At 39.4% G+C, this 10,929-nt stretch overlaps 1 protein-coding gene across 1 annotated transcript in view; it reads left to right on the top strand.

The window, feature by feature from the left end:
* Positions 1-10,929, top strand: part of CC2D1A (coiled-coil and C2 domain containing 1A) — a 54,367-nt gene that overhangs the window by 7,455 nt on the left and 35,983 nt on the right. The window contains exons 6-11 of the mRNA XM_015827489.1: positions 1,120-1,257; positions 1,941-2,307; positions 5,211-5,311; positions 6,824-6,896; positions 8,927-9,040; positions 10,514-10,644. Of these exons, the coding sequence (XP_015682975.1) occupies positions 1,120-1,257; positions 1,941-2,307; positions 5,211-5,311; positions 6,824-6,896; positions 8,927-9,040; positions 10,514-10,644 (924 nt within the window). The remainder of the gene's footprint in view (positions 1-1,119; positions 1,258-1,940; positions 2,308-5,210; positions 5,312-6,823; positions 6,897-8,926; positions 9,041-10,513; positions 10,645-10,929) is intronic.

The raw sequence follows: 10,929 nt of genomic DNA, 5'->3' as shown, positions 1-10,929 counted from the left end.
CTGACCTAGGGTGAATTTTAAATAGGGATAATTTTTAATGATTTTAATAATGTCACAGACTATAAATATTTGGTTTTAATTGGCTTTTATAGGGGAAATGTTGTGTTGTGTTGTTTGTGTTGTGTTATTTTAATATGCTGTGAGCCGCCCTGAGTCCCGTGGGGAGAAGGGCGGCATATAAATTATGAAAATAAAATAAATAAAATAAATAATGCAGTCACATTTACATTTGCATCAGTTATAGGTGGAAATTCCAGTGCCAGTTGCCGGCATAAGTCAAGGACTACTGTATTGTCTCTTTCAAGGCTCATGGATCATTCTTCCCCCAAGGAAGTGGATTTTATGTTATGGATCCAATGCCATGTGACCTCCCTAATCTCGCTAGCTAAGAGGGGTGAGATCTAATAAAAGTGATTGAGTTAGCACTTGAAAGTCCTGTTTACAGGATCAAATTCTTCCAACTAATGAAGCTGACCCTGCTCCATCTGCCCACAATCACACATCTAACACCCTCCCCAAATTCCTAGAACTCATGGCTGTCAGGCCTCCCAATCAACACACTACCCCTCCAGACACCAACTTAAATGTACTTATGCAGCAATCTTTAGAGCAGCCGTATAAAACCCATAGTAATAAATTTTGCTCTAGCTTTTTTCCTCATGTCTAGAGAATGTATGTAACAAACCCCAGCAACAATAAATCATATGTCCCAAGGCAAAGAATATAACAATAATTTGAATTAAAGCAATAAGAATACCAGAAGTAAAATGTTCACCTAAAAGGCAATCTGAAGGCATGTTTGAGCAGTTGTTCTGCAAATTTCTGGGTGGACAAAAATAAACTACAAAGGGAGAACAGCATTTCTTTTTGGAAGAGTGTATAATTTTGATTCCAAGTTAGTAGCCTGTCCTGTTGTTTTTTTCCAGGAATATGATTTTCCTTCTCTTTTACATTGCTGTTTATGGTTTATTGCTGGAGGGGGAAGGACATGAGCATATGAACATATCCTGGGACTCCTGTGTTTGACCTCAGATGTACACTATGCCAGAGTAACTCTTCTGCAGTTGAACTAATGTTGGTTTTCAGTAAGAAATAAGGTTTGGTGTTGTGCTTTGACAGGAACCCAGTGCTCCAGCTGATTCCAGCACATCTGAATCCATTTTGCTGGAAAGACTGGCTATGTACAAGGTTGCAGTTGCTAATGCAAAAGAAGCTGGGGAAAGTTCCAAAATGCGTCGCTATGAAAGAGGCCTCAAAGTAAGTCACTGAATATTTGCTGGGATAGATGTATTAGATCTTTAGTGTTTCTTAATAACATTAATAGGAAGCTTGTGCTGGAAAGTACTTTCATGCCTAGTACTTTGTGTTGTGAAAGTACTTCCATTGGAAGCCATCTTTAATCATAATCATTTTGTGTTTCATTGCCTAGTAGTACGAGTAAGTCTTTTTTTTTTTAGTGATAGCTGTGAGAGTGGCAAGTGAATGTCAGCTCTATACAGGATACTAGAGTACAGTAGTGATATGGTTAGCTATTGGGATCTTACCTGATCTAAGAATTAAAACTACAGATCTTGGCAAGATGCAGAACTTATGGAAAGACCTGGGTAAGGTTTACCAGAATCTTGGAGGTACTAACAAAGCTATAGCAGATGTGGCCAGAGGGAGGAAACCCAAGATAAAGATGGAACTTTGACCGATATGGAGAGTGTCACTTGAGTAACTGATAAATGAAATGGGAAATGCTTTTTTCTTAACTTCAGTGGTAGATAATCATTGTTTCCCATGAGGATTTTATAATGTTCCAGTCATTTCTGTCTTGAAGATCCTTTTGGAGTGGGTAAAGGATGTGAGTGTTACAAACCTTGTCCTTTGACTGGTGGCATACTCAATTTATGGATGAACCTGCAAGGTGCTGTTATTATATGATGTTTTTCCCCCAGACTATAGAAAACCTACTGACCTCTGTAAGGAAAGGCAAAAAGATTGATGAAGATGAGATTCCTCCACCAGTGGTTACAGGAAAGAGTAGTAATTGCCAGCAGGCTGCTTCTTTGAAGACCACTCCAACCTCACAACCCTCCACACCAGAAGAAAGTGAAGTGTTAACCAATCACTTTACTCCAGAGCCACCAGCTGCAGCCCTTGAACAATCAACATCTAAATCATCCCCTGGGTCACAGCTGCCTCCCAAAGTTCCACCACCGAAACTTCCAAAGCCAAAGATTTCTCCAACAACTGATCCACCACTCAAGTCCTCAGAAACACCACTGGAAACATCTGCCCCAACAGCATCTTCCCTTTCCTCTGGTTAGTACTGAACAATATGACCCAGCTTAAGGTGACCAAGAGAGGAAAGGTGTGATTTGTATTGAGAAATAGGATTTTCTGCAGCGGAAATGGGTCCTAAGGTTCAGTTTAGCTTTGATTCTGGATCCAGTACTGTTTTTAAGGAGTTGAGTATAAGGTAGTTCAAAGGACTAACTAAAATGCCACAAGAAAGTGACAAGCTTTCTAGCTCTCCAAAATCTCTGTCATCTCAGTCAGCCCAAAAACTAGGAAAGGAGAAAAAGCAGCAGAGAAATCTGTCAATTTTACCATGTGTCATGACTGTGAGGTCGATATGTCAACTGTCCCACTCAGTCATCTAGTAAAGAAAGAGATGCAGCCATGACACCATAGCAGATTCTCCAGGTTGGAAATTCCAGACTGACAAATTGAATTATACAGAAGAACTGTAAGAAGAAGGCAGATTTAGGTATAATCCTGTTGATGCTCATTCGGTCATGAAAATAAAACAGAAATAAGTCTGTAAAAGAAAATTAGAATACAGAATAATTACAGTAAGATGTTTTGCAGGACTTGGAGATCTCTGGATTAATATTTATACAAGCTAAGTACTTGTAATAGATATATAGGAGCGCGCTCTCTCTCTCTCTTATGTCTAGCTGTATTACTTTACTTTAGGACTGTTATTCGTATTAGGATCTTTTTTGTTAACATTCAGCATCTTAATGTCTGAGATTTAAATTTGATTTAATCTTCCTTGCATCCTTTTGAATTGCCTTGAACCTAATTTAGAATTAATTTTGTGTATAGCTAGGATTCTTCAGTTAGTTTCACCAGGCTACGTGTAGCCAAGATACAACATGCTTTTTATTCATGGACTAGGTCTGCTAATAGCAGCTGAAAGGATTAAAAAGGGTAGAATCAAAGCAAGCTTTATTTTTGTTCTTCTCAGATCCCATGCATTTGATGTCTCGTGTTTGATACAAACCACTTAAAAAAATCTGTTGCCAATCATAAACCTTTGAAGTTGGGCCAGAGCATAAATCACAGTAAAACCTTGTGCTAATATTTTCTTTTGGCAGTGTATAGCCTTAGCAGAACCACTGAGATCCGAAGAATAGCTTATGTACTCATGGCATATTCTTAAGTCACTATTCCTCTTTGCAAGTTGCTTTTGAAACAGAGGTGATTTTTGAAAAGCATCTGACATAGTTCATAATGGCCTGTTAATCAAATGCGGTGGGAATAGAGACATACAATTCTTGGAACAAATCAGTGAGGGTCTCTTATTCAGATCTCTTCATCAGATCACTTTGATAGGGAAGGTAGCATTGTAATCGCCATTAGTTTCTGATCTGTTGTATCAGTTCTATATTTTATGCAGCTTTTCCCACACCAAGTATAAACTTGTATGTCGCAGTACAAGTAGACAAGTAAATTGCAAATACATGTATCGTAATAGTGATTTGTTCAAATATTTATATATTTCTTGATTAAAGTATAGAAGCTGGAAAGCATAATAGCATGTCTCTCACAAAAGTAATTTTTGACTCTTCGCATCAGCCCCAGAATTTTTCCAAAAAGTGCTTTTCTTTCCTATGGCTGAGCAGTCACCCAGCTAATTTTGAGTCTATGTTGGGACTAGAATTCACAATCATCAAGTTTCTAACTCTATGTCTTAACTTTTACACTGAACTGGCTTTACACTTAGATGCTTACAATTATAAGCTGATTAATCACTGATAACTGACCCAATCAATATTTTGTAAGCATTTAATTTTTTTATTTCACATGCAGTGAAAGAAAAAATAGAAAAAGTAAAAGGATATAAAAAACAGTTATTTCTAACTGTTTTTGTGTTTTTATGGTTTTAACTGATGTTGTTCACCACCCAGTGTCAATTGGATTGAGATGGGCAATTACAGAGATTGAATGAATAAATAAACTGGATAGCTACCTTTAATTTTTCCTCCCATTCTTTCCCTCCTCCCTGCATGCTTTATTAGTTTAAAGATGGAAAATTCTGTGAAGGTTTTTATAATGGTTTTATTAAACATTGTAGTTAAGCAAATATAAACTAATGCAGACTACAAAAAATAAAAGAATAAAAAGAAAAAATAGTGCAAAAAAGAATTAAAAAAGAATACCAAAAAGAAAGAAAAAATAAGAAAATAGGAATAAGAAAGAGAAGAAATATCTAAAGAAGTGACTTCCTCCATACAATCAGAATAAACAATTTTATTGCTTTTTGTAAAAACACAACAAACAATCTCTTCATCCTCTATCTCATCTCTTACCTATAAACCAATCCTTAAAACCTTGTCATTCAGTCTTAGTCAGCAAAAGTCCATTAAGGAAAATTTTATAAAGTTACCTATGATCATGGACCTTGTATAACCTGAAATTCAACAGATGTTAATTCAACCTTTTTTGGCTGGAGGAGTTAGATGCTCCTTCATGTGAGGCAAACTCTGGGGTCATGCCAGTGTGGCTCTAATTGGGCCCCATACATTCTGCTCCTTCCCCATCTCATGATTTATATTTTTATTGTGATTAGATATAATATTTCTTATGATTTTTAATGTAAGCCACCCAGAGTCGCTTCGCATCAAGATGGGTGACAAACAAACGAACTGCAAGGCTGAGAAAGGCCTGCTTGCCTGCCGGGCCTTCCCCAGTCTGTGAGCCTCGCAGTTCATGCAGAGTGGTGAGCTTGAGTCGGACTCCTGCTGAACCGCGACTCAGGAGCCTGGAGTTTTGAAGCACCAGAATTAGTATTTGGGGGTAACTTAATTTTTTGTGTGCTTAGTTTATCTTCTGCGCAGAGTATGCACATACATGTACTTGTTCAGTAGAGTGCATGCACATAAATGCATCCTTAAATGGGTACATAGATTGTGACAGCATCTCTCTTTGTCCTCAAGCTGTCCTGCAAGCCAGAATACGGGAATATAAACTGGCCGCCCTGCGTTCTAAGCAAGAAGGCGACATTGAAATGGCCACCAAATATTACCGCCTGGCAAAGGTAGGTGTGTTATACCTGCTGGATAGTTTAAGTATACAGTGAATTAGACTTTAATATGGCTTGCTTGGTTTGGCATAACATGGGAATCCAGCTGCAATATTTTGTAATCCATGTGTGAGCCAGTCATGACTTGATGGATAAAGTATAATTTTACAGAAAGATATAAACCAGACCAATGTATGGGGCAGGAACAAAAGCAAGAATCTGTATAGATTGGGTTTTGCTCTATATTCTGGGATGGCTTATATTCAGGTATATAATTTGATTCTGATGTCTGTGGAGATTCTCAGTAATCCAGGTCACAGTTGTGTTTTTTCAGGAGGCAACTGGACTTTCTTGTTTTTCTTTGAAGACGTTTCACTTCTCATCCAAGAAGCTTCTTCAGCTCTGACTGGATGGTGGGGAATGGAAGGCTTTATACTTCTGGCAGACAACTAGTCATTTGCATTCCTTTAAAGAGTTATTGAGGCCATTTTGGAGGTCCTCAGGGCCACCTGAGTAGTGCAAATGTGTGTGGAGCCTTCTTGGCTGCAGGATGTTTTCTGCCCTGTGTCCCTTCATTGTTGAAGATAGGCGCAGGCTGTTGGGGATGAGTCTGTGTTGTCTGCATCTCAAACTGAAGTGCAAATTTGATTCCGATTTGAGTCACTTAGGACTGACATCACTAAAATTAGAAGGATGCCTTTGCCTGAATTGTCCAGTTTTTATGGCAGCCATGCAAAAGCAGCTATTCAGATAAGAGCTTATGTAGTATTTTGGCTTAGGGAAAGTCTGTGTTTCTAGCCTCTGTACCGTAATTCTACTTTCATATTCTCCCCTTTGGATAACAAGGATCTGTCTGCCGGGCTGGTAGTACAGGTAACAGAGACAATGAATGAGGAATGTTTCTGTAGGTAGGATATAGGATATAGCTGACTCAGGAATTCTGGGAGTTGAAGTCCATGAGTCATAAAAGAGCCGAGGTTGCCTACCCCTGATATAAAGCAACTGCTGTATTTCCTCTCTTTCTTGGCAACCTCTCTGATCCACCTTCTTATGAAGTGGTTGGCAAGATTCAGATTATAGGTTTCATGCTTTTTTCATCTAAAATTCAAGTGTGAAATTTAATTGCTCAGTTACAGTAGTTTTTTATCCAAGTATACAGGCGACCCTCGACTTCCAATTGGGACGGGAATTTCTTTTGTAAATTGGGGCGATCATAAAGCGACTTATCATGTAACCGGATGTGATTTTATTACCATTTTTACTGCAGTCTTTAAGCAAATCCAGCTTCTCCAATGGACGTTTTTTGCTGGAAACCAGTATAAAAGGATGCAGAGCGTAATTACCTGACCCAAATTGCAATCATGTGACCATAGGAGGTGGTGCAGTGGCATAAATGGAACTATAGGTCATAAAGCACATTTTCTGAGGCCATCATAAATTTGAACTGTTGTTAAATGAGGAGTTGTAAGCCAAGGATGATGTGTATAGAAAAACAAATACTTAATTGCTTGTATTCATGTTTTTCAGAGTTTTGAACCTATTTTAGATTCTCTTAATAAAGGAGAAGCTATGGATCTCAGCAATCTGCCGCCACCTCCAGGTGAGAATGGAAAATAGGCTGTATTTGTCTTAGGCATTATCTTTGTTGAGAATTTGATTATATAGATCAGGGGTCTTCAAACTTGGCCCTTTTATGACTTGTGGACTTCAACTCCCAGAATTCTTCAACCAGGCACACTGGCTGAGGAATTCTGGGAGTTGAAGTCCACAAGTCATAAAAGGGCCAAGTTTGAAGACTCCTGATATAGATCATGCAGCAGAAAGTCAAATCAGATGGCAGTGAAGATAGTAAGTCTTGTTTCTTTTAGAGTTTCACTATCAAATGCCTGCATTGAAACATGAAATGCCAGTCAGATTACTAGATGAAAGTAAGCGGAAGCTTATTGATTTGTTCCTTAACCCAAAGTATGGAATAATGCCCAAACAAGATATCAGTTATCATAATAGCTAGGCATTCTAAAGCTGACATGCAGATCTTTACCAAAACTCTGGAATAATCCTTGAGCGACACATGCTTTTCATCTAGGTATAGGCAGGGAAGTTGATATGGCTCCTAATTTCTCAGCAGTCTTCAGGACATAAAATATTTTCAGTGGAAATAAATATTAGGGAATTCAGTAGCCTAGCTTTTGATGAGGATATGTTTCTGATTTACACAAAGGTTCTGTGACACAGTAAGGCATGCAGAATTGCAATAGTCTGCATGACAGGTGTTTGGGACTTGTAAAGACAAGATGAATGTCTAATGAAATTTGATTCTTCTTTGTGGCTTCTGTGTTGTCCTAGCCATGGTCAATGAAAAGACAATTTTAGTTTTGTAATCTGTCTTAGCTTGATACCAATTCTTATGTCATCATTTCATGTTCTTATAAAGGAGAATATTTGTAGTTCATGGTTGACATGGAGGGTCTTTGGTGTTCTCTGAGCTTGCTTATTTTCTTGCAGACATTTCATTACCCAAACTAGGTAACATCAGATCAACAATCAAGTAAACAACATCCCAATCAAGAAACTGCCAAAGAAGCCAACAACAAACAGCCCAACCAAAGAATCTCTAAGACCACCTACACCAACACTGACAGAGCAAGCCACTAGAATATAAATTGATAGCAAACAGCACTCCTTACTAGCATTGATGAGATTACCTAGTTTGGGTAGTGAAATGTCTGCAAGAAAACAAGCAAGCTCAGAGAGCACCAAGGACCCCTCATTTCAGGTTCTTGCTAAGAATCCAAATTCTGCTTTTGTTTCTAACTTTGGCAGATATAAATGAAACTGACTCTAATGTTGAACTGCTTGGTCTGCTGCTTCAGTGCAATTTTAGGGGGTGTTGTGGTAGAAGGGGAAGTATTAAAGTTATATGGATATCACTTTGTAGTGTCTGCTTAGTGGTGAGAACTGAGAATTCTCAGCTGGAGAAAGATGGTGGAATCCTCAAGATTCATGTCCAGCTCAGAAATTTTATTTATCTGCAGAGTTTATGTCCTGACTTTTATTTGAATGATCTAAAGTCATTACATAGCTTGTAATAAAGCGGATTCTCAAGTCATATAATTCAGAAATTCTATCCAAGGGCAGAGACCACAATGTCCTTCCTTACATTCTACCATATCGAGCAACTGCATTGGAACAGAAAGCATTGTTAATCTATATTTGAATTGATCGGTATGCTTTGAGTGCCTGAGTTAGGAGGGGCTGGGAGGAAGAAGTAAATTAGGGGCTGTGGTGAAATGTAATCAAGGATTGCAGGAGGGAGGGGCTGTTTCCCAGAGGGCGAAGAGACAGTGGAGCTTGGAATGTCTGGTAGACAGGAAGAGAGCAAGGTTGGACCCAACCTAGCAATTCACAGAGTATACCTACAGTTATTGCAGGTAATTGCTTTAGTCTGGCAAGATTCCTATGTGTAGATGAACAACAATAAGAAGGCTACTCAGAAATAATTCCACATGTCGTTCTTGGTTCTTTGAGCCTGAGAGAGTTATAACTGCATCTTCTCTCCTGAGCTGAAATGCAGAGTCTTTTATTAGTTAGCTTTTTAACTTGCTTTAGTTGGTTATCTGATTTCCACAGATCAGTTACCCAAGGAGATGTTACCTTCACCTGTACAACAGAGTCTGGTGGCAACAGCAACACCACTTGCTCAAGCGGTAAATCATCCAACCCAAGCAGTCTCAAAGATAGCAGGTGGGAACTCCAAAACACTTTTGTTTTGTTCTTTTCTGTTTCTTGATGATAATGCTTCTTTATTTATTATTTCAGTTTGTATGACTGCCCATTTCAAATTCATTTAGGTATCTAACAGCAATTAAAAAAACCATAAAACAACAGATTACAATAGAAATAATATATATATACATAATCAACAGCTGAAGTAACAACCAAACCAATCAGCAACAAATCAACATAACCATTGCATGGGCTCTGCAACATGGCTGAGTCCCTCAGCTCAGTGAGACAACCGTGTCTTTAAGGCTGCACAGAAAGCCATCAGGGCCAGGACCAACCTAACCTCAGGGAGGAAGGGGATGTTGACCCAAAGGGTGGGCACTAAAAGAAAAAGGCAATATTCCTGGGTCCCACCGTATGGCACTTCCTAATAAATGGGATTGGGACCATGCCTTTTCTGCCATATCTGATAATCAGGGATGTGGTCCCTCAAATAACTTGGCTGCGTGCCATAAAGGACTTTATAGGTCTAGCCCAGGGGTAGGCAACCTTGGGTCTTTTATGACTCGTGGACTTCAACTCCCAGATTTCCTGAGCCAGCATGGCTGGCTCAGGAATTCTGGAAGTTGAAGTCCACGAGTCATAAAAGAGCCAAGGTTGCCTACTCCTGGGCTAGCCCAATAGGATAAGAGACTGTGGTCATGTTCTCTCAGAATAGATCGCCCTCTGTCATCCCAACCAAGAGTTCTTGTGGTGCATCCTTAATCCCCCAGAAAACCCACCCTCCCAGCTAGCTCCCCAAGTTAGAGGATCCCTGTGCAGTTCAGAGAGTTTGCAGTTCAATTTGACATATGAGTGAAGGGATATGTCCTGCTGCTGCTGCTGCTTTTTCCTTCTATGGTTAGCTTGGTGACTTTCCTACAAAAAGACATCTTGCTTCAGGGAACAGTCTGGACCTCTCAGACTTGATGTTTCAAATTCAGTTCTCCCAGAATTAATATATCTCAGACTAGGTAGTATTGGATTTCTCATTCAAATGATGACGAAATGGAAAACTAATAGAGAAAGTTCAAGGAGTGAAATTCATAGTTACCTAGCTTGATTTACTTGTGAAAAGGGTTGGAAACTTTCTAAGCCTATTGTATTTTGTTCCCTCTGTGTCTTAATAAGGCCAGCAGTGTCCCGTCACAGAACAACTATTTTATATAAAAGATATGGTTCTTTAGTTAAACCTTCCTTTGAGTCCCTGTGAATATAGGTAAGGGACATTTGTGCTTTTAATATTTAATATTGCTTCTAGGGAGGTACACTCGGTCGTGTGACCTTCCACCCTCAGTCCGAAGTGACCAGTCTTGGGTTTAGTACCTAGCGATCTAACCAGGCTCTTGTCTGCATATCTTCCTGGGTTCTTGAAGGCCTCACGCTTTTATAAGATACGTGATAGATCTTTTCTACCAGCGTGCTAACTAGAATTCTACCTTTGGCTTCCAGAGAGGCCAGCACCCCCTCGAGATATGATGGAGGCCTTGCAGCAAAGGATGGACAGGTACAAGGTGGCGGCAACCCAGGCAAAGAGCAAAGGAGAGGACAGGAAGGCCCGAATGCATGAACGGATTGTGAAGGTGAAGTGGCTGCACATTGTGACTTTGGATGTTCATTTGTTGCACCATGTTTAGGAGCAGAAGCCTCAGGGCGTAACTGGGAAGAGCAAGTAATGCAGAACTGGAAATTCTAGAATGTGCTCTGCTTTTTCCTATTGTCTCCCTGTGGAAAGATATGGTGGAATTATAGGTCCCATTAATTGCACAGATACTGCAACCATGCAAGACTCAGGTTTTGCTCAAAGGAGGAGCTAGTGGAGATTAAAACAGCCTCATGCTTTTGTTAATATGCAGTAACTAAAATCA

This window comes from Protobothrops mucrosquamatus, unplaced genomic scaffold (genome assembly GCF_001527695.2).
Source record: "Protobothrops mucrosquamatus isolate PMUCROS unplaced genomic scaffold, P.Mucros_1.0 scaffold_215, whole genome shotgun sequence".
Taxonomy (NCBI): domain Eukaryota; kingdom Metazoa; phylum Chordata; class Lepidosauria; order Squamata; family Viperidae; genus Protobothrops; species Protobothrops mucrosquamatus.
Note: the sequence above shows the minus strand (reverse complement) of the source record. Positions and strands in the feature narration are given on the sequence as shown.